The 25837-nt window shown below is 39.5% G+C and overlaps 2 protein-coding genes across 2 annotated transcripts; both read right to left on the bottom strand.

The window, feature by feature from the left end:
- Positions 1-17256: 17256 nt before the first annotated feature.
- Positions 17257-18969, bottom strand: LOC135607471 (cytochrome P450 71A1-like). Its single transcript, XM_065099329.1, has 2 exons — positions 18018-18969; positions 17257-17933 (listed from the first exon to the last, which is right to left on the bottom strand). The coding sequence occupies exons 1-2, from the start codon at positions 18939-18941 to the stop codon at positions 17322-17324; spliced, it is 1536 nt and encodes a 511-aa protein (XP_064955401.1). The 5' UTR covers positions 18942-18969; the 3' UTR covers positions 17257-17321.
- A 931-nt stretch (positions 18970-19900) lies between these two features.
- On the bottom strand, positions 19901-25503 carry LOC103978314 (rop guanine nucleotide exchange factor 1). Its single transcript, XM_009394072.3, has 5 exons — positions 25095-25503; positions 24874-24990; positions 24256-24791; positions 20789-21139; positions 19901-20594 (listed from the first exon to the last, which is right to left on the bottom strand). Exons 1-5 carry the CDS (start codon positions 25366-25368, stop codon positions 20169-20171), a joined length of 1704 nt encoding a protein of 567 aa, XP_009392347.2. The 5' UTR covers positions 25369-25503; the 3' UTR covers positions 19901-20168.
- Between the last annotated feature and the right edge of the window lie 334 nt (positions 25504-25837).

Here is a 25837-nt window from a genome sequence, read left to right as displayed (position 1 = left end):
AAATGACAATTGACGTCATCATCAAAATCCGAGATTCAACAATCTCCCCCTTTTTTATGATAACAATCAATTGATAATGGAGTTAACCTTAACTCCCCATATCTATGTGCCATAATTGAGATAAGTCATTTTTGAATTCAAAGCTTTTGAATTCAAGAGATATATTGATAAGTTAAAATCATTTAACCTTATCAATACTCCCATCATGATTCTCATCATGATGTATCTCTCTGAAAATGATGTATGATGTCAAGGCTTGACATCCATTTTCAAATTTCAAATGTGAATGATGGTCATGGTAGCAATTCATCATATGGTAAGATATCAATACATAAAATTATGATGCAAGTTCTTGATATCTTAACATGATGCAAATATGGCAATCATAGCAAATATGGCATAATGCAAATATGGCAATCATAGTTATCATCAATTCATATATTTTTGATGATGCAGTCATAGCATAATCATAGCATCAATAATCATATATCTGCTTCTTTCAACATAATATGGCATTTATAGCATCAATTCATATACTTCTCCCCCTTTGTCATCAACAAAAAGGAGAACGATATAAACAACTTTTAAATATACGTGCGATGCCATAAATAGGTTCATGTCATTTATAGGATACAAATATCTCAAGAAAAACATGACATGGAGATTATTTACATAGAGTGAAAACTTCTTCCTTTTTATTTGTTATTATCTTTTTTGCATGAAGGAGGAAAGCCATTTGTGTAGTTCAAATCGATAGGATATTAAGGCATGCTTTACAAGGATCAGGATATTTATGTGAATCAAATCTTTGCAAAAAATATCTTCCTTTTATAAGAAGGAATCATCAAATCTATTTCTCAAAGGGAATATTTTTCACATAATAAGTCTAAAAGATATGCATTTGCTAGATGATTCTATTTGTCAAAAATCAATGATTGAATCAAAGTCCGAAAGAGAATAATGTATTCATGAAATCCGATTGGAATTGAAAATTTAATTTAACACTTTTATGCAATCGGATAAGACTATACAATCATGAAGACATGCTCATTGTTATGGAAATTTTTGTATTAATTTTCAACATGTCATTTTAGTGATTTGATCATTCAATCAATAAAGTCCGAATAATTTTAACAAGTTTATGCATTCGGACATATCAACATTCCTAATTCTCTTCTTATGAAATCAAATTATTCTTCATTTAGAGGTTTTGTAAAAATATCAGCTAGTTGATGCTTAGTATCTATGAACTCTATAATTACATCATGATTAGTAACATGATCTCGTATAAAATGATGTCTAATATCAATATGTTTTATTCTCGAGTGTTGAATGGGATTCTTTGTTAAACATATTGCACTCGTGTTATCACATTTAATGGGAATATTTTTAAGATAGACTTTATAATATTCTAAGGTGTTTTTCATCCACACAACTTGTGCACAGCATGCACTAGCTGCAATATATTCAGCTTCAGTTGTTGATAGAGCAACCGAGTTTTGTTTCTTAGATGACCAAGAAACAAGGGAATGTCCCAAAAATTGACATGTTCCTGTTGTGTTTTTTCTATCTAGTCTACACCCAGCAAAATCCGCATCAGCATAAGTAATTAACTCAAAATTTTTGGATTTTGGATACCATAATCCTAGATTTGTGGTACCTTTAAGATATCTAAGTATTCTTTTAACTGCTTTGAGATAAGATATCTTAGGGTTCGATTGAAACCTAGCACAAAGTCTTACACTGAACATGATATCTAGTCTAGTTGCAGTGAGGTAAAGTAAACTTCCTATCATACCCCTATAGGTATTTTTATCAAAGCTTTCTCCACTCTCATCAACTTCTAACTTAGTGGAGGTGCTCATAGGGGTGTTAATAGCCTTTAAGCTATCCATATTAAATCTTTTCAGTAGGTCTAAAGCATATTTAGTTTGACTAATAAAGATGTCATTGCTTAGTTGCTTAATTTGTAAGCCTAAGAAAAACATTAATTCTCCCATCAAACTCATTTCAAATTCGAGACTCATGGTTTTAGCAAAAGATTCACAAAGAGATTTATTCGTAGAACTGAAGATAATATCATCAACATAAATCTGAACAATGAGAAAATTATTTTTAAAATTCTTGATAAACAATGTAGTATCGACCTTGCCTTTTGTGAAATTGTTTTCAATAAGAAAAGTGCTTAGTCTATCATACCAAGCCCTTGGGGCTTGTTTTAAACCATAGAGAGCTTTGGTTAATTTAAATACATGATTAGGGAGGCTATTATTTTCAAATCCATGAGGCTGTTCAACATAAACATCTTCAAAAATAAAACCATTAAGAAAAGTGCTTTTAACATCAATTTGAAACAACTTAAAATTATTATTACTAGCATAGGCAAGGAGCATCCATATGGCTTCTAATCTAGCCACAGGAGTGAAGGTTTCTTCGTAATCGATACCTTCTTCTTGGTTGAAACCTTTGGCCACTAATCTAGCCTTGTTTCTCACCACGATACCATATTCATCTTGCTTGTTTCTAAAGATCCATTTAGTACCAATAACTAAATGGTCATTTGGCCTAGGAACAAGCTTCCACACCTCATTTCTCTCAAATTGATTTAACTCATCTTGCATTGCGATAATCCATGAATCATCTTTCATGGCTTCGTCAAAATATTTAGGTTCAATTTGGGAGAGAACAGCGGCGTTGGCACAAAAATTTTTAAGAGATGAACGTGTTTGAACCCCCTTAGATGTGTCTCCTAGGATTAGCTCCTTAGGATGAGCATCTACATACTTCCAATCCTTGGGTAAGGATGTTTCGGAAGTGGATGCATCCAAGTTGCTAGTTGGAGAAGGGGTTTCATTTAAATTCAAAGAATCGAAATTAATCATCATCAAAGTCATTTTTCTTGATTTCGGAAATCTTATTGAAAACAACATGAATGGATTCTTCTATAATTAAAGTCCTTTTATTGAAGATACAAAAAGCTTTAGAAACCGAAGAATAACCAAGAAAAATTTTTTCATCGGATTTAGCATCAAATTTTCCTAAGGCATCTTTTTCATTCAAGATAAAACACTTACACCCAAAAACTTTAAAATATGAAACATTGGGTTTTTTATTGTTCCACAACTCATAGGGAGTTTTGGTGAGTAAGGGTCTTACTAAAACTCTATTCAGAATATAGCATGCAGTGTTTACAACTTCGGCCCAAAAATATTTGGGTAGGCTATGTTCATTTAACATGGTTCTTGTCATTTCTTGTAAATTTCTATTCTTTCTTTCTACTACTCCATTTTGTTGAGGATTTCTTGGAGTAGAGAAGTTGTGGTTGTATCCATTAGATTCACAAAATTCTTGAAAATCACGGTTTTGAAATTCACTACCGTGATCACTTCGAATTGATGAAATCATAAAACCCATTTCATTTTGAACAAGTTTTTAAAACTTAGTGAAATATCTAAAGCATTCATTTTTGTGTTTTAAGAAATAAGTCCATGTGTATCTACTATAGTCATCTACAATGATGAAGGTGTATTTGCTACCTCCTAGGCTTGATGTAGAGATTGGTCCGAACAAGTCCATATGGATCAATTGTAAGGGCCTAGATGTGCTTATTTGATTCTTAGATTTGAAACTACTCTTAATTTGTTTTCCTAATTGATAAGCATCACACACATTATCTTTGATGAACTTGATGTGAGGAATTCCTCGTACAAGTTCTTTGGTTGATATTTGAGTGATTAGTTTCATGCTAGCATGACCTAATCTCCTATGCCAAAGCCAAGCATCCTCATTCAAAACTGAGAAACATACTTCATTGCAAAGATCATTGATGTTAATGGTGTATACGTTATTCTATTTTAATACAATCATAGATGTGTTTTTGTGTGGTTTTTCAATGATGCAAGCATTAGATTCGAATTTGATGATATATCCTTTATCACATAATTGACTAATACTCAAGAGGTTATGTTTTAAACCATCAACTGACAGAACATCTTCAATAAAAAAGTTGGATTTGTTACCTATGGTTCCTTTGCCAATGATTTTACCCTTGTTGTTGTCTCCGAAGGTGCCTTCATCTATGCTAGTGAGCTTAGAGAATTGAGATGGATCTCCGGTCATATGCCTTGAGCATCTACTATCAAGGTACCATCTCTTGCTCCTAACTTGTGATGGTGTATGTCTCTACAAGAAAGGATAATTTTTAGGTACCCATTTACTTTTGGGTGCCTCAAAAACATATCTACATTGTTTGTCATGTTGCATAGAGTTTATCATGGTTCCTTTAGGAACCCAAATTAATTTGTTCGGACTAATTTTCTTGAATGGACAATAATATGTTTTATGTCCATGCTTGCAACAAAAGTTGCATTTGCTTTGGTGTCGAACATGTAGGATGGGGCTTTTTATGAAGGTGGTTGGATTTTGGTGAGGATTTCTTTTGGGAACGTGACCCTTGTTTGTAAGGATCATGTTCAAAGACTTGCTACCAATCTCGAATTTCTTCAAGGTGTTCTTAAGTAGCAAGTTTTCCTTTTGGACAGTTTCTAGATCATGGCATTTTATACAAGAACCTAAACTATCATGATATTCAGTTTTTAAATTATCGAAATTACAAGTAAGACTATCATGCTCCTTTTTTAGTAATTTGTATTTTCTACTAATAATCTTGCATTCATCAAATAAGTCATGGAAGGCATTTAATAATTCATCAAATGATAAATTTGCATCACTTAAATTTGTTACCTCCTCTCCGATGGCCATTAAGGCGTAATGAGAAACTTGCTCGGTGTTGGACTCCTCTTCTACGGACGCGCTCGAGTCATCCCATGTTGCTTTGAGCGCCTTCTTCTTTGATGTTCTCTTCTTGGCTTGGGGATAATCACTCTTGTAGTGTCCCGACTTTTTGCACACATAGCAAATAACTTGGTCCTTTTTGGGTTCAAGTTTATTTTTTGTGTCATTTTTAAACTTGTTTCTCTTAATGAATTTTTTGAATTTCCTTGTTAGAAGTGCCAAGTCATCGTCAGAGTCCTCGTCACTTGAGTTTTCTCTCAAGTGGTCATCTAAAGTTTTAAATGTCATATCCTTCCTGTTCTTTGGAAGGATGTCTTCTTGCTCTTCATGAGCCGTGCATGTCATTTCATAGGTCATTAATGACCCGATTAGTTCTTCAAGAGGGACGTTGTTTAAATCTTTAGCCTCTTGAATAGCAGTAACTTTAGGGTCCCAACTCTTAGGAAGGGATCTTAGAATCTTATTCACGAGCTCAAAATCCGAAAAACTTTTGCCGAGTCCTTTTAGACCATTGACGACATCCGTGAAACGGGTGTACATGTCGCCAATAGTCTCGCTCGGTTTCATTCGGAAAAGTTCGAAAGAGTGTATCAAAAGATTGATTTTTGACTCTTGCACTCTACTTGTGCCTTCGTGAGTCACTTCGAGTGTATGCCAAATATCAAACGCAGTTTCACAAACCGAAACACGATTAAACTCATTTTTATCAAGCGCACAAAATAAGGCATTCATAGCCTTTGCATTAAGAGAGAAAGTCTTCTTCTCCAATTCATTCCAATCGATCATTGGAAGAGAAGACTTCGAAAATCCATTTTCGACAAGATTCCAAAGTTCAAAATCCATTGAAATAAGGAAGATCGTCATTCGGGTCTTCCAATAGGTATAGTCCGTCCCATTAAACATGGGTGGACGTGTAATAGAATGGCCCTCTTGGTTTCCGACATATGCCATCTCTCTTGGGTTTTAATCCATTTGAGAGTTAACCCCGCTCTGATACCAATTGTTAGGATCAAGAGCAATAAGAGGGGGGGTGAATTAGTGCAGCAGAAAACTTTCGATGATTAAAACTGGGTTTGTACGATAAGAGCGATTTCGGTAGAAAAGTCGATTCGTAAATCACTTTAACTTGTGATCAAGCAAGATGCAGTTAAAGTGAATCTATAAGGGCAGTTTGTAGTTATGATGGAAATCAGAATGTAAGCGCAAACTGAAATATGATGTTCGTACGATAAAACTAATTTACGTCTAAACACCGATTCAGAAAATACTGAACTATGAAACACAATCGTAAATTCGCAGAAGGTAGTAAGCTATTGAGGAGGTTTGCAGTAAAGATAAAATGCTCAAAGTAAATGCAAACCAGAGAGCACCGTGATTTTAGAGTGGTTCAGTCAATCTTGACCTACATCCACTTCTGGCTTCCTCCACCGACGAGGCTACCGACGCCCACTAGAGGCCTTCCTTCAATAGGCGAAGGCCAACCACCCTTTTATAGTTTCACTCCTTTTGACGGGCTTAGGAGACAACCCTTACAGAATTTTCTCTCCTCTCTTGAAAGATCAGAGCTTGGAAGAAAAGAGGGAGAAGAACTTTTAACTCATACAACACTTTTGAGCTCTAAAAATCACAGAGTAAGATCAGGATTTCGGTGGTTTTGGTTGCTCTTTCATTGCTGAAAGAGTGGGTATTTATAGGCCCCAAACCAGTTTGAATTCTGAGCTCAAAACTATCAATTCCCAGAATTTCGGGGTCTGGCGGTTGCACCGCCTAGCAGAGCTCGGAGACTGAGCCTCTAGGCGATGCCACCGCCTGTCAGGAGCGGTTGCACCTCTTGCCAGAGATCGGAGACCGAGCTCAAGCGGTTGCACCTCTGTCAAAGGCGGTTGCACCGCCCAGCCAGAGCTCGAAGACTGAGCCCTGGGCGGTGCCACCGTCGACCCAGGCGGTGCCACCTCTGGCCAAGTAATCTGGGTCCGAATGGGCTGATCCATTCGGCCCAATTTGGGTCTTTCAAGGGCCCAATTGCCCCAAGATTAAGTTAATGGGATCACCTCCCATTTCTAACTTAATCATCGTGCTAACTACGAATTTCTTAAGACATTTACTGCAACTTGCTCCGGTGCATCAATCGCTTGTTCCGGCGAACTTTCGGCCAACATCCGACGAACCTCCGGTGATGCTCCGACGGACTTCTGGCAAACTCGTGGACTTGCGACGATCCACTTGGCGAGTTCCGACGAGCTTCTTTTGGCAAGCTCTTCGACTTCTCGGATTTCTTCCCGCAGAACCTCCGACGACCGTCCGAACTTCCGTCGAGCTCTCGAACTCCCAACGTGATCATAGTCTTGACTCCGGCGCAACTCCTACTACATGTCTTACTTTCATCGTAGTTAATCCTGCACACTTATCTCAACATATGGATTAGATAACAAATGACAATTGACGTCATCATCAAAATCCGAGATTCAACAAATGTGTCTTCTCCCGGATTTTCGGGGTCCTGGCAGTACTACCGCTCAGAGACCGAGCTCAAGCGGTACCACCGCCTGACTTTCGGAGACCAAGCTCAGGCGGTACCACCACCTGACAAGGGTAGTACCATCGTCCAGTCTCGCTCGGAAACTGAGCCCAAGCGGTACCATCGCCTGACCTGGGCGGTTGCACCGCCGGCCAGGAAATTTGGGTCCGAATGGGCTGATCCATTCTGCCCAATTTGGGTATGTTAAGGGCCCAATTACCCCTAGATTAAGTTAATGGGATCACCTCTCATTCCTAACTTAATCTACATGCTAACTATGATATTTTTTAAGACATTTACTATAACTTGCTCTGGTGCGTCAATCGCTTCTTCCGGCAAGCTTCCGGCGAACATCCGATGAACCTTCGGCGATGCTTCGGCGGACTTCTGGCAAACTCCTAGACTTGTGACGATCTACTTGGTAAGTTCTGATGAGCTTCTTTGGCAAGCTCTTGGACTTCTCGAATTTGTTCCCATAGAAACTCCGATGACCGTCCGGACTTCCGTCGAACTCTCGAACCCCCAACGTGATCATAGTCTTGACTCCGGCGTAACTCCTGCTGCATGTCTTACTTCCATCGTAGTTAATCTTGCACATGTAAAACAAACTTCGATCTAGACAATTAATACTAAGTATTAATCAAGTTGTCCGGCATGTCATTGGTCCCTCGACGCATCGTCCGATTTTTCGACGCATCGTCCTCTCCTGCGACCTTTTGCCCAATCAGTCAGTTGACTCCGCAACTCCGATATCCTTGGCATAATACCCGCTCTTCTTGGCCCGATGCCCGAGTCCATGGCCCGAAGCCTTCTGTCGATACGTCGACTGATCCACCGGCCCGATGTCCAATCTTCTGACATATTCCTCCGGCCCAACATGATTTGTCCTGCTTTAATTGTCTCATCCTAATCGAAGCATCCTGTGTCACTCAAAATGTAGATTAAAACATAAACACAATTATCAATTGGTTTCAACATCAAAATACGAGATTCAACATAGCTTACTTTAGTATTTTTGGGTCGAAGCCATTAACACAGCATGCTATGTCATGAATAGGGTTCTTGTAAGATCTTTACTTTTCAAAACTCCCTATAAATTGTGGAACAACAAAAGACCCAATATAGAGTATTTTAAAGTTTTTTATTTTAAATGTTTTATTTTAAATGAAAAGGATACCTTAGGAAAATTTGATGCAAAATCCGATGAATGTATTTTTCTTGATTATTCCTCTATGTCTAAAGTATTTTTTGTCTTTAATAAAATAACTTTGGTTATAGAGGAATATATTCATGTTGTGTTTAATGAGTTTCCCAAATTTAAGAAAAATTATTTTGATGATGATCTTAATTTTGATGTTTTAAATTTGAATATAAACTCTCCTCCCCTAAGCAACTTGGATGCATCTTCTTCCGAAGAATCCTTACCTAATGATTGGAAGTATGTAGATACTCGTCCTAAGGAGTTAATTATTAGAGATATATCAAAAGGTATTCAAACTTGCTCTTCATTTAAGAATTTTTGTGCTAATGCAGCCTTCTTGTCTCAAATTGAACTAAAATGCATTAACGAAACCCTGAAAGATGATTCATGGGTCTTTGCAAATGCATGAAGACTTAAATAAATTTGAGAGAAATGAGATATGAAAGCTTGTTCCTATACCTAGTGATTATTTAGTGATTGGTACTAAATGAGTCTTCAGAAACAAGTAAGATAAACTTGGTATCATGGTTAGAAATAAGGTCATATTAGTGGCCTAAGGTTTTAACCAAGAAAAAAGTATCAATTATGAAGAAACCTTCACTCATATGACTAGACTTGAAGCCTTAAGGATTCTCCTTGTCTATACTAGTTATAATAATTTTAAGTTATTTCAAATGGATGTTAAAAGTACTTTTCTTAATGGATTTATTTATGAAGAAGTTTATGTTGAACAACCATCCGGATTTGAGAATACCTTTTTTTTTTAATCATGTTTTTAAGTTGTCTAAGGCTTTCTATAGTTTGAAACAAGCCCTAAGGGCCTTGGTATGAGAGACTTAATTCCTTTCTAATTAAGAATAATTTTATGAAAGGCAAGGTCGATACTACATTGTTTATTAAATATTTTAAAAATAATTTTCTCATTGTTCAAATTTATGTTGATGATATCATTTTCAGATCTTCAAATGAGTCTTTATGTGAATCTTTTGCCAATAGTATAAGTCATAAATTCAAAATAAGTTTAATGGGGAAATTAACCATTTTCCTAGGTTTACAAATCAAACAACTTAGTAATGAAACTTTTGTTAGTCAAATTAAGTATATATTAGATCTATTAAAATGATTTAATATAGATAGTGTTAATGCTATAAATACACCAATGAGCACTTCTACAAAATTAGATATGAACATTAATAAAGAATGTTTTGATCAAAAGACTTATAAGATTATGATATGTAGTTTATTATATCTCATAGTAACTAGACTTGATATTATGTTTAATATTGGACTATATGCTAGATTTCAATCAAAGCCTAAATAATCTCACTTAAAAGCTATTAAATAAATTTTTAAATACCTAAAAGGAACTCTAAATCTAGGATTATGATATCCAAAAACTAAAAATCTTGAATTGATTACTTATGTCGATACTGATTTTGTTAGTTATTAAATAAATAGAAAAAGTATATCTGGAACATGTTAACTATTAGGTCATGCACTTGTCTCTTGGTTTTTCAAGAAACAAAACTCAGTTGCATTATCTATAACCGATGCTGAGTATATAGCAGCAGGTGCATATTGTGCATAAGTTATATGGATGAAAAATACTTTAGAAGATTATGGAATTCACTTGAATAAATATACCTATAAAATGTGATAATACTAGTACGATATGTTTAACAAAAAATTTCACTCAACACTCTAGAACTAAATATATTGACATTAGGAATCATTTTATTAGAGATCATATTAATAATCATAATATATCTTTAGAATTTATTGATACAAAACATCAATTAGCTTATATTTTCATAAAAACTTTAAATGAGGAACAATTTGATTTTATTATAAGTGAATTAGGCATGTTAAATCTTCCGAATGCATGAATTCCTTTATACATTTTTCGGATTTCTCAGTTTTTCATAACTTGAGATTTCTTTTTAAATCTAGATTGTTTCCTTCATTCCTTCTTCTTGTAATTTATAAAAGAAGAGTTTTTTATTCATAGACTTTTGGTATACTTGATCTTTTATGCGTGAATCCTTCTTCCTTCTATTTACAAGAATAGGGATTTGATTCATAAATTTCTAGTATGCACATTTTGATCTTTTATGATGAATCCTTTCTCTTTACGAAAGTAGAAGCTTGATTCAATGAAACTTATTTTTTCATATATTTGATTTGGTTCAAATCTTTTCATAGATTTGGTTCTTATAACTTGATTTTTATTGTGATGAATGAATTCCTCCCTTCTTCTTCTTCTTAGTCTTCTTTTTATTGTTATGACAAAAGGAAGAAAAATAATTACACATCTCAAGAAGAATTAAAAAGTACTTGTATATCTAAAGCAAAAATGCTAGCTTGCCCATTTCAAAAAGCAAAAGTAGTTATCATGCAAAGTTTTTGCTTAACTTCTCATTTCACAAATTTGCTAGCTTGCATAAATTGGTGTAAAAATTACTTGAATAATTTAAAATAGTTATATAAATTGTTGAATGATTCTCCCTTTTGTTAATAACAAAGGGAGAGAAATGATGAATATTTGGAATCATGCCAAAATGATGTTGAATGTGGTATCATAAAGTGATAAATGGTTAAAAAATACTTTAGTATCATGTATATTAAATTTGATATCATACATAAAATGATGAATACTTTAGTATCATATAGGTTATGCCCAAAGTAATTTATTATCATACATGAAGTGATAAAATTGTGTACTTATACTTTGATGACTTAAAACTATGATGATGTACAATGTAAGAAATTTTCATATATTACATTTGATCACTATAATCGAAATTATTTCACTTGAGTTCAAAGATTATGATTCTTTTTTAATTCAAGTTTTCCTTATCTTAATATGGCATATAGATAGGGGAGTTAAGGTTAACTCAGTCATCAATTAGTTGTCATTATCAAAAATGGTGAGATTGTTGAATATCGGATTTTAATGATGAAATCAATTGGTGAATTAATGATATAATCCATGTGTTGAGATAAGTGATGTAGGACTAACTATGATTGTGAGGAAAGCAAAATGATTACAGAAAAATTGAAGTTGGGTCGAAGTCAATGATTGGGCATCGGGCCCGATGAATCGGGGGATACATCGAAGGATCAGACGATGCTGTGAAAGCTCACTATAATTTTACCGGGAGTTCACCGAAAGCTCACCGAAAGTTCGTCAGGAGTTCACCAAAAGCCCGCCGAAAGATCGTCGAAAATTCACTAAGAGTTCATTTGAACAATTGACGCACCAGACAACTTAGATTACAAGTATCATAATTGTTTTAGTCTTAATTATCATAGTTAGGACTTTAATTTGAGTTAGTTTTAGGAGAAATCTTACTAACTCAATTAGAGGCCAACTGGGCCCAAAACATGGCTGAATTGGGCTAGTTCGATGGCCCATTCAGCCACTTGGAGCCACGTCAGGCAGTGGCACTACCTAGACTGGGCGGTGGTACTACTTAAGGCTCAGCCTCCCAAGTGGTTTGGGCAGTAGTACCACTGGTAGTTAATGCTGTCAGGAGATAGTACCAAAAGAGCCCGATCTCCAAAGCTCTATCAGGCCATCATACTACCCGAACTAGGTGGTGGTACCACCTAATGTCAGTCTACAAGCGGTGGTACCACCCAATAATAGTGGTGGTACCGCTAATGCCCCGAAAACCCGGGATGAAACACTTTTTTACTCCATTTTTAAAACCATTGGGGCCTATAAATACCCCACTTTTTCTTGCATGAAAAAGTACGAAAAGTATGAACAAAAATCTTGAGAGCTTGGTTGTAAAAGTGTTGAAATAGTGCTAAGTGTCCTCCTTTTCCTTCTTTAGCCTTGTGATCAATCTAAGAGATGTGTGAGGCTTGTAAAAGATTATCTCCTAAACCTATAAAAAGGAGAAAGTATTGTAAGAGGGTGTTTGGTCTTTGCTCATTGAAGTAAGACCATTAGTGTGCTAGTCATATGTGCCCAGCAAGCCAATCATGTGAGTGATGGCACGTGTGACTTGATACATAATCTTTTTGCTTATTATATTTTGGCGTATATCACTTTATAACTATTGCATATATGCATATATATATATTGTGATGTCCTTGGATTTGTGCAATGGGAATCGGATCGTGATGAGATCACGATAATGAGATCAATTCACCTTTAAATACATATCCTAAATAATCCCAGTCATAGGTTACTCGAGAGGGACATCGTGATAACTGGACAGACTGGTGTGCTGTATACCCGTCCATATGATGGATGCAGCTGGTCTCATAGCTGCTCATGTAGGGACACTAGGGATACAGTACAGGTACTCATTGGAGAATGAGTTCACTGATTGATCCGCTTACGAAATGCTAGATGGTTGATGATGCCTTATTGTCAGAAAGCGATTCTGTAGTCCTAGTGGTGTGTCTGGTCCTTAGACTTGAGACACCAAGGATGTCCTGTATGAGTGCTCCACTCTTTGATGCCATAGTTATAGGTTTGACTGTCCCAAATCTAGTACAGCTGGTCATTGGGAGTGGTAGTCGACCTTACAAGGGCTATTGAGTGTCGATAGAGGATCATCCACTCTCGGCGTCATGAGAGGAATATCCCATATGTTCTTGCTCAGAAAAATCCCTGGCCAGGGTCATTCGGGTTGAGAGAGAAAGAGTTCTCCGGGAGAATCTATTAGAGCGAGACTCGAGTAGAAACCGTATAGGTTTGACAGCACCATGCTCGATATACGGTCTTTGGGATATTAGATAGATGAGGGACTATAGGTACACGGTAACTGAGGATAGACAGGTCCAATGGATTGGATTCCCCTGTATCGTCTGGGGACTACGGCGTAGTGGCCTAGTACATCCGTAGTCGATGAGTCAAGTGAATTATTACAAAGATAATAATTCACTAAGTTAGAAGGAGTTCTAACATGTATGACTCATGGCCAGCTTAATATTGGGCCTAAAGGGTCACACACATATAGTAGGCATTGCGATGAGTGGAGGTGCGGATATAAGATATCCGACGGAGCCCTTATCTTATTGGATGCAGATCCAATACCCACTAGGGGAGGACCCATTAGGGTTTGACAGGGGACCTCTATAAATAGGAGGGATTCAGAGCCTCATAGGCTAGAGCCTTTGCTTGCCTCTCCTATTCTCCTCCCCCTCTCCACCTCAGAGCAGGCCTAGAGTTTTGAGGAGCGTCGTTGCAGCCTTGCTGTATGGATCACCGCTAGAGAGGAGGACGCTTGACCTCCTTCACCCTCTCCTAAAGATCTGCAAGGAAACAGGGATATACGATCTCCCTAGGTAACACAATCTACTCTATATGCAGTTTTAAGTTTCGCGGATTTTGCGCACCAATCTTCGCACGACGACGAACATCTCTTTGGGAATCGGGGATTTTGTTTTCTTGTTCTTCCGCTGCGCATGTGATGTCGCCACCAAGATTTCTCAACATAATGAACACTGGTGGCCTTAACGGAGGTGGAATCAAAAGTAGATGTAGGTCACGATGACCGAACCACTATAAATCCAGTGTGCTTTCTTTCTGTGTCATTTCTTTTATGATTTTTAATCTCATCACTCACTGATTTATTTGCTCACTGCCCTCAATCACTTACGTTCAAGTTTAAATGCTTTTTTAGATATAAATTTTATCGAATGAATCTTTGAATTAATGTCATTTTTATCGAAAGCACTAATTCATCCCAGAGTTATAGGTTTGACTGTCCCAGATCTAGTATAGTTGGTCATTGGGAGTGATAGTCGACCTTACGAGGGCTATTGAGTGTCGATAGAGGATCATCCACTCTCAGCGTCATGAGAGGAATATCCCATATGTTCTTGCTCAGAAAAATCCCTGGCCAGGGTCATTCGGGTTGAGAGAGAAAGAGTTCTCCGGGAGAATCCATTAGAGTGAGACTCGAGTAGAAACCGTATAGGACTGACAGCACCATGCTCGATATACGGTCTTTGGGATATTAGATGGATGAGGGACTATAGGTACACGGTAACTGAGGATAGACAGGTCCAATGGATTGGATTCCTCTATATCGTCTGGAGACTATGGCGTAGTGGCCTAGTACGTCCGTAGTCGATGAGTCAAGTGAATTATTACAGAGATAATAATTCACTGAGTTAGAAGGAGTTCTGACATGTATGACTCATGGCCAGCTCAATATTGGGCCTAAAGGGTCACACACATATGGTAGGCATTGTGATGAGTAGAGGTTCGGATATAAGATATCCGACGGAGCCCTTGTCTTATTGGATGCAGATCCAATACCCACTAAGGGAGGACCCATTAGGGTTTGACAGGGGACCTCTATAAATAGGAGGGATTCAGAGCCTCATAGGCTAGAGCCTTTGCTTGCCTCTCCTATTATCCTCCCCCTCTCCACCTCAGAGCAGGCCTAGAGTTTTGAGGAGCGTCGTCACAGCCCTGCTGTATGGATCACCGCTAGAGAGGAGGACGCTTGACCTCCTTCACCCTCTCCTAAAGATCTGCAAGGAAATAGGGATATACGATCTCCCTAGGTAACACAATCTACTCTATACGTAGTTTTAAGTTTCGCGAATTTTGCGCATCAATCTTCGCACGACGACGAACATCTCTTTGGGAATCGGGGATTTTGTTTTCTTGTTCTTCCGCTGCGCATGTGATGTCGCCCCCAAGATTTCTCAACATAGTGAACACTAGTGGCCTTAACGAAGGTGGAATCAAAAGTAGATGTAGGTCACGATGACCGAACCACTATAAATCTAGTGTGCTTTCTTTCTGTATCATTTCTTTTATGATTTTTATTCTCATCACTCACTGATTTATTTGCTCACTGCCCTCAATCACTTACGTTCAAGTTTAAATGCTTTTTTAGATATAAATTTTATCGAATGAATCTTTGAATTAATGTCGTTTTTATCGAAAGCACTAATTCATCCCAGAGTTATAGGTTTGACTGTCCCAGATCTAGTATAGCTGGTCATTGGGAGTGGTAGTCGACCTTACGAGGGCTATTGAGTGTCGATAGAGGATCATCCACTCTCGGCGTCATGAGAGGAATATCCCATATGTTCTTGCTCAGAAAAATCCCTGGCCGGGGTCATTCGGGTTGAGAGAGAAAGAGTTCTCCGGGAGAATCTATTAGAGCGAGACTCGAGTAGAAACCGTATAGGACTGACAGCACCATGCTCGATATACGGTCTTTGGGATATTAGATGGATGAGGGACTATAGGTACACGGTAACTGAGGATAGACAGGTCCAATGGATTGGATTCCTCTGTATCGTCTAGAGACTATGGCGTAGTGGCCTAGTACGTCCGTAGTCGATGAGTCAAGTGAATTATTACAGAGATAATAATTCACTGAGTTAGAAGGAGTTCTGACATGTATGACTCATGGCCAGCTCAATATTGGGCCTAAAGGGTCACACACATATGGTAGGCATTGCGATGAGTAGATGTTCGGATATAAGATATCCGACGGAGCCCTTGTCTTATTGGATGCAGATCCAATACCCACTAGGGGAGGACCCATTAGGGTTTGATAGGGGACCTCTATAAATAGGAGGGATTCAAAGCCTCATAGGCTAGAGCCTTTGTTTGCCTCTCCTATTCTCCTCCCCCTCTCCACCTCAAAGCAGGCCTGGAGTTTTGAGGAGCGTTGTCGCAGCCCTACTGTGTGGATCACCGCTAGAGAGGAGGACGCTTGACCTCCTTCACCCTCTCCTAAAGATCTGCAAGGAAACAGGGATATACGATCTCCCTAGGTAACACAATCTACTCTATACGCAGTTTTAAGTTTCACGGATTTTGCGCACCAATCTTCGCACGACGACGAACATCTCTTTGGGAATCGGGGATTTTGTTTTCTTGTTCTTCCGCTGCGCATGTGATGTCGCCCCCAAGATTTCTCCACATAGTGAACACTGGTGGCCTTAACGGAGGTGGAATCAAAAGTAGATGCAGGTCATGATGACCGAACCACTATAAATTCAGTGTACTTTCTTTCTGTGTCATTTCTTTTATGATTTTTATTCTCATCACTCACTTATTCATTTGCTCACTACCCTCAATCACTTACGTTCAAGTTTAAATGTTTTTTTAGATATAAATTTGATCGAATGAATCTTTGAATTAATGTCATTTTTATCGAAAGCACTAATTCATCCCCCCTTTCATAGTGTCGACTTTGATCTTAACACCTTATGGGCTGATGGGAAAACTTGTTGGGCAGATAGAGTTTAGCCCATAGTGGGCTTTAACAGCCCATAGCCCATTTTCCTTATTATCATAAACCTAGATCTAATAAGGTGGCTACGAAAAAGAGACAAAAAACTAGGGGTAGAAAACTACAATAGCAACATGATTCAAAAAGAAAAAAAATGATAAAAAATAAGAGAAGAAAAGAGAAGAAGACAAAGAAATATAGAGAGACTATTCTCAATTATCTAGGTAGTATTTTCATCTTAGGTTAGATCAGTTTTATAGTAGATTCTTATTGTGATTATTTGGAAAGATTTTGGATATTGTGTATAGTGACGTAATTCTTATATATCAGTTATTCTCTTGTGATTATTGTTTGGATTTTGGATAAAAGACTCTTAAATTTATATATTCATTATTCTTATAGTAAATTTTTACTAATTTATCTCATTATTTTTATCCTTATATAGAGATTTTTCACGTAAATCTTGATATTTTATTTTATTATGATTTAATTTAATTTGACTACATGTTACAACACAAAGTTTTCTTTTTATTATCTTTATTCCAACATATAGAAGCCATATTTTGTCTTCGACCGACTCCTATCAGAATCGAGGTGTCGCAACAAGTCGCAGGCCGCTCTTTATACGTGTGGTGACCCCAAAAGCTTCGATCATGTCCATGTCTTCTTCCTTCATGCCGTCAGGCAACTTCCAATCGAACTGCAGCATGAGATTTGCAAGGGCGAGCTCGATGATCGTGACCGAGAACCCAATTCCCGGACACATCCTCCGCCCCGCGCCAAACGGAGCAAGCTCGAAATGCTGGCCTCTGTAATCCACGGAGCTCCCGAGGAACCTCTCGGGGCGGAAGTCATCGGGAGCTTCCCATATGCTGGGGTCCCTTCCGATGGCCCAGACGTTGACGAAGGTTCTTGTCCCCTTGGGGATTCTGTAGCCTGCGATCGTCGTCTCCTCTATCAGCTCTCTCGGAACCAACAAGGTCCCGGGCGGGTGGAGTCGCATGGATTCCTTTATCACAGCCCTCAGGTAGTCCATTCCATTGACCAAGTCGTCCTCCTCCAGCGTGTGCTTAGATCCTGCCACCGATCTCACCTCATCTTGCAGCTTCTTCATGGTTCCTGGGTTCCGGATCAGCTCTGCCACGGCCCATTCGATGACGATGTGCGTGGAGTCCGTTCCAGCAGCGTACATGTCCTGTTGATATCAGACGAACCATGGACACTATCGATGCTGTTATTGACTGTGTAACACGACAGCTGTTAATGGCGAGAAGATTACCGTGACTATCGCTTTGATGGTCTCGTTGCTGATGAAGCGCTTCATCTCGGGGTCCTCCTGCAGAGAGAGCAAAACATCGACGAAGTCCGTCTCACGTTCGTCTTCCCTCGACCGCCTGCTATGCTTCTCGATGATCTCATCGAGAATTGGGTCGATGACGTCCAACAATCTCTTCACCCTCTCCTCCAAACCGCTGAGTCTGCTCAGCCATGGAAGCGAAGGAAAATAGTCCCCCGCATGGAAGGCTCCCGTCAACGTGGAGGCTTCTCCCAGCAAGTCTACGATGTGTCTATCCCATGTTTCTTGCTTTGAGGAGCTTCCGAAGGTAATTCTACTGATGATATGATTCGCGAGAGACTTCAGGGCCCCTGTCACGTCGACGGGGCCGGAAGAGCTCGACCGAGATATCTCGTCGGTCATGCGGGCCACCTCCTCCCGTCTCACAGTCCGGAACGACCGGACCATCTTGGCGCTGAGCAGGTGGAGGAGGCTCACCTTCTTTACCTGCCTCCAATAGTTCCCGTAGGGCGCAAAGGCCACGTCCCGGCCGTCGCGGAGGAGCATGTTGGGCACCTTCAGAGAAGGCCTGCTGGCGAAGATATGGTCTTGCTCCTTCATGACCTCCCGCGCCATGTCGACGGAGGACACCACCAGCGCGGGGACTTGCCCCAGCTGGAGAAGTATGATAGGACCATGCCTGGCCGCCATGGCCCGGAGATTGCGGTGAGGAAGGGAACCCAGCTGGTGCAGGTTGCCGAGGATGGGAATCCCGGAGGGGGAAGGTGGCAATGGGAGCTTCGTCGAGGACGCTGCTGTTCTTTGACGTCGCAGGAACAAGAGGAGGACAGGTAAGAGCAGAGAGAGGAGGAGGAAAGGGTTAGTGAGGTGCAGGTGCAGCCGGGAGTGCGTGGCCAGAGTCTCCATTTGTTGTAGTCTCTTCTTCTACTCCTAAACTCCCGGCCAACTTGTTCTTAGCTCTTTAGGTTATATAAGCCTGGCGCGAACCTCCTCCTCTCGCTCATATTCTCAATCATCTGCGGCGGAGAGAACAAGGCCGTGATGTGGACATGAACCGTGTTTCACGTGTTGCTGCTTCATTTTCTGTGTTAGAGAACAGTCGCTTCAAAGAAGGCACTGTCATGACCGCAAGGAGGGACAATTAGTGAGTGCTGACTTGTTGACATGGCCATTAAAACTGATAGGGAAACAAAATGTGAAACACGTAGATGGATGCCTCTCCTCCATCCATCGGTCCTTTGAAATGTGATTGGCGTCCAGAAAAATACATGGATGTTAACATTGGAGTAAAATCCACACCACAAATCAACTTTGTGGGCCATAAATTTCGAAAGCATGAGACTTCAGTTTCACCCGATTCTTTCTGAAACGAATCCGAGAGAAGGCAGACTTGGGGAGAGAGATAACTGTTTCCATCTGAAAAATCTATTCTTTTTAACGGTTGGATCATTTGAAGAGATAAATATTTGATCTAATTCTTTGTAATTATCTATCGATTCGTTTTGTAACGCTTGCAGCCCAGTGAAAATTTGAAAGCATAATGTCGTAATGTTATGGATTTTTCTATAAATATGTAAAGTCAAAATCAAAACAAATAATTTTCACGAAATAATTAGTATATAATTTAATTTATAATTAATCAATAATTAATTCATCATATTTTACTGTATAATTTAAAAAGATTAAAAGATAATAATAATAATAATAATATGAGTAAATCACTGCTTAGTAAGTACTAATCATAGTCCAAAAAATTTAGTTTTTAATTCACATACCACATCTTATCTAAAATAAGAGCGAGTTATGGTTGAATTCATCAAGTACGTACTACTTGTGAGAACAGCTGATTTTAATTCACATACCCGGTCGACCAAAGGCAAACTTTTCTGCTAATGGTAGATTTGTCTGAGCATGATTTCATTACCTACCTACCAGATCGTACACATGTTTTGCCAAAGAGCCATCAGTTTTCACTAGTAACAAGTCTACAAACTAAGAAGATTCAGCTAAGACTAAAAGAGGGACAAAACCTGATATCTGCAATTGCATCTCTGTACATAACTCAACCCACCAACCGGGCAACAAAAGTCTCATGTCGTAGATTCCTCAGGCGTCCGACTTTTGTTTTTGAAGTTAGTCCCTTTCGGGGGCGTCTCCTGCATCTCTTCTGGCGCTCAGGTTGCCAGTGTATGACCATACCTTCTCCAGATCACCAGAGATGATCTTCCCCTCTTGTGGTGGACACTGGGTGCTCTTTTTACTTACCAAAGTTTGCAGTCTTAGAGGGCTTCCGATCACCGGGGTTGAAGAGCAAAAGGTGGGTGTTGCAAATGGTGAGGCATAAGGTGTGTTCTGAATTGAGAAGGGACTGGGTGAGATCCTTTTCTGAACTGGAAGTCCTCCTGATCCTCCCCGGTTGAATATCGAAACAGCTTCAGCGACTGCACATTTTTTTGTTGCGTCATCCACAAAGATCAAATCATCGATCCTTGCCATGATATTGAATGCCAAACTTTCCATAACTCTGGAATAGCTCTCAAGAATTGACTGCCCCACATCCTACAAAAGAGAAAATTCAGTGTAATGTTTGGCTCTTATTGTTCAAAGAATGTTGCAGTGCAGAATAAACAAAAACATTGTCATCCTCTCGATAAAATCTGTGAATGAAGCATCCAAAATGAGGGGTCAACCAAAAACATCATGACTCTGTAATTATTATTGCCATCACTTTCTAAGTGGTCACTAATGAATACCTTGTTGTACTGAATCTTGTTCATATCTACAACTGTCTGGGGGAGTCCAGGAAAACGAATTCTCAAGCTCTGGAACAAACCCTCTGTTCGTTCTGCTAGAAATTGACTCCTTTCGGTGTCAGCAACAAAACCCTTCACTTTTCCTTTCCAAGATGCCGTTTTCGCCTTAACTTGAGAATGTCTTCTTTGGCCTTTCAGTCTCCAAACGTGAATTGCTGCCTCAATCCTATTTGCTATTTCTAGTGTGTGATGCTCGGATGACAGGTCCAAGCAATCCAAAAGGCAATCTGGTGAGAATTGTTCAGCTGTTATATAGTTGTAAATTATCTCACCCAAGCATGATTTTCCACTCTGCAAACAGTAACAATAGGAGCAAAGTTACACTTGCAAAATATTTAGACCAACAAATGTTTTTAAGATGGGTGCATTTTAATAAACTACAGGAAGAAAACAGTGCAGAATCCTATTTTACCAATGCAATAAAAATGTCAATCTTAGGATGCCTTCAGCAAAGCACCATGTGAATAAAGCAACAAACACTACTGCTCACACAAATCAAACAAAAGAATTATGTCAGCATGCTGAACAGAAGAGTATCCACAAGTTTACAACAAGAACAGGGTGACTATGGTTTGTTGATCTCAAATTGAAATAGCTGCTAAATAGAGCACCCATCACCAGCTGAAGAACAACTGTGAAGTGGCAGACCTTTTTTCATCAAGCGCTTCGAGTCGACGAAAAGGACTACAAGTACTGCTTCATAACTTGTAACTCTGACAAATAGCTGGATAGTTAACCTGATATCAAGTAAGCCATGATACGGTAGCACTAATATCATAGTGCTTGCTGTCCTTTAATATCATCATTCTTTTCAACAAGAACACTATCCAATTACAGATGGCTTCAAGTAAAAAAGGCATGCATATGGATCCATTCCCTAAACCCTTACATACTACTTATAGCCACACATCCAATTGTCAACAAGCCTCTGACTAACCGCAGCACAAAAGTAATTGGCCCAACTATTAATTTATCTTTCTGTTTGCTATCTTTCAAATCAGCTTCTCGGTTAATTTATTTTCTGTTTATTGAATTCTCTAGAATTATTTTGTACAATAATTTTGAGCCACAATGAAATTTGAGTAGCAAAGGAAGGCAATAATATGAAGTCTCCAACTCAGGTAATTCAGTCATAATCTAATTCCTTGATCAGGTCATTGAATTTGGACAAGCCTAAAAAGGATTCCTCAAGTCCTGTTGATTTTCGTTAATCTAAAACCAGGTCCTTTCTCTGGATGCACCAGATATACCAACTGTTTGGTGCTTAGCAAGGGCTCAATAACATATGAATACACCTGATCACAGGGCCATAAATGGCTACCTGTTGAAATTGTTGGAAATTAAAATCACAAGCTTGTGTTACTTCGCTTTCTTTTGACCACATGACAGAGAGCTCGATTATATCTTGAGTTACAAGAACCAGAGTATTCAACAACCTACCGCATAGAGCTTCACACATCCGACAACTAAAATCACTGAGCACTCCTACTAGCTTCACTTCTGTCAGACAACATGCTATCTAACGAATAAGGTGACCATAAGGGATTAGAAGGCTTCTTATTGATCCATGAGAAGCATGTGCTGTCTTTCAGATAAGAAGCATGAGAAGACACTCGTGCAATAAAGTGGGCAGCTATTTGCACAAACAGCAGTACAATAGATTCTCCATCCTTGCTTCCAGATTCTTTGTAGTGCTTCTGTTTCCCTCTGGATATCAAAAAAAATGTCATGGAGGACTAGTTCACTATGCATTCATTTTTCCTTAATGCAGCCTTCCATTATTCTTCTGTACTTACTATTTAAGATCTGTAAGGCTTTATAGCCATAGCTTTCACACTTAACGTTATAATTTCTGATTTCACATTTTACATTAGGTATTGGCATTTAATACTTGAGATTTCAATAAGAGATTTCATGTATACATTTGTCTCACAAGTTAAAATTCGTCTACTTCCTATAAACAAGATTTCAATAAGAGATACATGACATCGGCCGCATCTAACTTGCCAATAGTTTTTTACTTCCAAAAGTACAGGTTATGCCATGCACGTTAGCCATCAATACAACTTGTGTGCTTCTTCTGCTCTATATGTTTCTTTTCATCTTCCTAGTTCAAGATCCCTCTTTCTCTCTCTTCCCCTCTTCATGTCATTGAATACTGCAGTCATTCTTGTTCTTTCCTTAATCAGGTTCTTTCTGCAAAGCTAATTTCAAGTTTTCTGCCTCGTATTTCCTAACGGGTGGCTGAATCGTTATCAGCAACATCAAAATTTCCTATCTGCTCGTAATCTCTTTATTCGACCCCTTATTCAAAGATCATGATTTAATCAAGTATGCAGCTTCCACATAATCTTTTCTTCAACAATAATACTCACAATTTATTATTTCCAACTACATTTCTTTCATTCCACATGAGTTGTCTTTTCTTCCATTTAATGACTAAAGTCACTATGATGTGCTTCTTTTCATGATTCACATTTCAGCAAGAGACGTAACAATAATGATGTCACAAATTGCATAATATAGATAGCTTAAAACATCTTCTATATGGAGCAAACCTTCACTTATACTTATCGTTCTCCAAGGAAAAACCTTCCATGCCATTCTCAACAACTATACCATTTGACAGTATCCCTTTTCCCACGACTCTCTACTTTACACTTTATTATTCCTTGGACAGTGACAATTTGTTTACACCAACAGGGCTGCTAAATGATACCAATTCAGATCCCATCTTGCTCTTCATCTACTTTTGAATCCAATCCTATGGCACTTGTGATTAGCTCTGGCAACCACAAACATGACACATACAAATGTGTGCTTACTTAATTGACTCCAATCCTTTAACAAGTAAATGTTTATGACCTATGTATCAGGTTGATTAACAACATTCAATACGAACTATTATCCATCGATGCTTGTGACGTTTGACACCTATTTGCCCCCAAAGGTAGACCTATATCTGGATATAACCAGTAGTGTAAAAATGGCTAAGACAACTTGTCATAAGAGAATCCAAGAAATCTTTTATGGCAAAATATTCTACCACCCAAAGTTCTTTATAATGTCAGCTTAAGTTCATATTGTCCTTTAAAAAAAAAAAAGCAGAGATTAGATTAAGCATATGAATACTGCCTAGAAAAAGTTAGAATGAACTGAGTTCAACTTAAATCTGGTGACGAAAATTTAGAATTAATTAGTGCAAATTAAAAGACCATCTTAGTGAGGAGCATTTACTTATAAGCTTTAGATGTTCATGAATATTTTATGAGACCTAAAAATAATGAAGAAATAGGTCATTGGCAACATCTAAAGAATATAGAATTACTCATGTCCTTTATCCTATACACATTCAAATTCAGTGTCTTATTAGATCAATCAGTAAGCTAAATCATCATGTGTTTTACCTTGGGCAAGGTTTCAATATAGGCATCAGGGATCTCCATCTCGGCAAGCACTCCACTATTGATTGCCATGGACGCCTTGAGTATCTGATTCACACAATCCCTACATTGCTGCAACCTCTTCCTTGAATCCTCGGACAGGCCTTTGGGCGGAACCCTTGGGCATGGTAGCCACCATTTTTCTTCCTGGCGCAATGACGGCCTACCAAATGAGGAAGATGGGCAAGACCCACTTCCATCCTCATCGGCGACCAATATCCCCCGATCCACATACCAGAACTCGGTGTCTTGGAACCCATCCAGTATTCCGATAAGCATGGCGTCCAGCTTCTTGAGAGCGGGGAGGTTCATGTGGAGGTCAGCCCGGGGGCGAGAGACCATCACCTCGAAGGTCCCGCCGCCAGGGAACTCTTGGATGGAAGGGATGAGCTCCACGATGGAATCACTCACACAGAGCAACCAATCCATCTCCCGGCGCCACATTGCCTTCTTCTGCGGCGCAAGGGGCTCCAATCTCCAAAGCTCTCCGAACACAGTAGCTGAAGACAGTAGTGGTTTTGTAGCAATCGAACGAGATAGCACACGAACACCTGCAGATCGAATGACACAAATGGATCTCACCGGAAAGATTCGTTATCGCATTCGAGATGGCAAGCGCCGTGCAGACCCCTTTGCCGCCGCCGGACATGTCTTCGCCGAGCAGAAGCTTGGCAAATCTTTCCTTCATCATCTCCACTTCTGAAATAAGTGGTTATGTGGTTAATCGATCTTGATCAAGAGGAGCTTCTCTCAGATCTCGAAGCTAAGCACATTTGCTGGGGATGAGGAGATAGGTTACGAACCAGAGAAATCGGCCTCCCTCTTCTCCAACTTCGACTCCCAGAACACCAAATGAGGCACCCCAGGCAACAGCGCCGCTCTGGCAGGGGCCAGCGGCGGGGAGGAGGAGAAGGAGCTGGAGGCCCCGGCGGCGGCGGCGGCGGCGCGCCCGACGCGACCCGAGGACTCGGACTCGCTGACGTCAGCGCTGGGGCTATAGCTCTCACATCGCTCGCTCTGTATGTCGGAGGCGTACTCCTCCTCCTCTTCCTCCTCGTCGGACGGCAGGCTCACCATCGTGCGGCGCCAGCGAAGCCAAAACCTCCCTCTCGCGTCTCTTGATTCTGCCTTGGTTCGTTGGGAGCGCCCCAACTACTCCGCCTGCCACCAAAAGCAGAGAGCAAGAGAGATGGAAGAAGAAGAAGGCAGGCGAGCTAAAGAGCTCTATATATGACGCGCGCGCACACTCTCTCTCTCTCTGGATGCAGCAACGAAGCAGGGGAGGGGTAAAAGTAAAAGGGGGAAACGGCAGTCACAGTTCGTCTGTTTCCATAGAAAACACCCGACAGCTCTCTCTCCCTCTCTCTCTCTCTCTCTCTCTCTCACACACACACCAACCCACATAGTTGCGCTTCTTTTACTCGGCCTTTTACTTTTCTGGTTCCCTTTGCTTTATAATGAGTCCACAGTATCCACATGGGTTTCCCTGCTACGGCGCTGCTCTCAGTTATACCCAGCTATACTTTGGATCCAAAGCATACTGTGA

The sequence above is a fragment of the Musa acuminata genome, chromosome BXJ2-3 (genome assembly GCF_036884655.1).
Source record: "Musa acuminata AAA Group cultivar baxijiao chromosome BXJ2-3, Cavendish_Baxijiao_AAA, whole genome shotgun sequence".
NCBI classification, from domain to species: Eukaryota; Viridiplantae; Streptophyta; class Magnoliopsida; order Zingiberales; family Musaceae; genus Musa; species Musa acuminata.
Note: the sequence above shows the minus strand (reverse complement) of the source record. Positions and strands in the feature narration are given on the sequence as shown.

Excerpts from the sequence above, each read along its gene's own strand:
- LOC103978314 (XM_009394072.3), bottom strand. The coding sequence starts at position 25,368 with ATGGTGAGCCTGCCGTCCGACGAGGAGGAAGAGGAGGAGGAGTACGCC. Across the intron at positions 24,792-24,873 it reads TGCGATAACGAATCTTTCCG|CTACTGTGTTCGGAGAGCTT; the intron begins GTGAGATCCATT and ends TACTGTCTTCAG. Across the intron at positions 21,140-24,255 it reads ATATTGAAACCTTGCCCAAG|AGTGGAAAATCATGCTTGGG; the intron begins GTAAAACACATG and ends TACTGTTTGCAG.
- LOC135607471 (XM_065099329.1), bottom strand. The coding sequence starts at position 18,941 with ATGGAGACTCTGGCCACGCACTCCCGGCTGCACCTGCACCTCACTAAC. Across the intron at positions 17,934-18,017 it reads CCATCAAAGCGATAGTCACG|GACATGTACGCTGCTGGAAC; the intron begins GTAATCTTCTCG and ends TGATATCAACAG.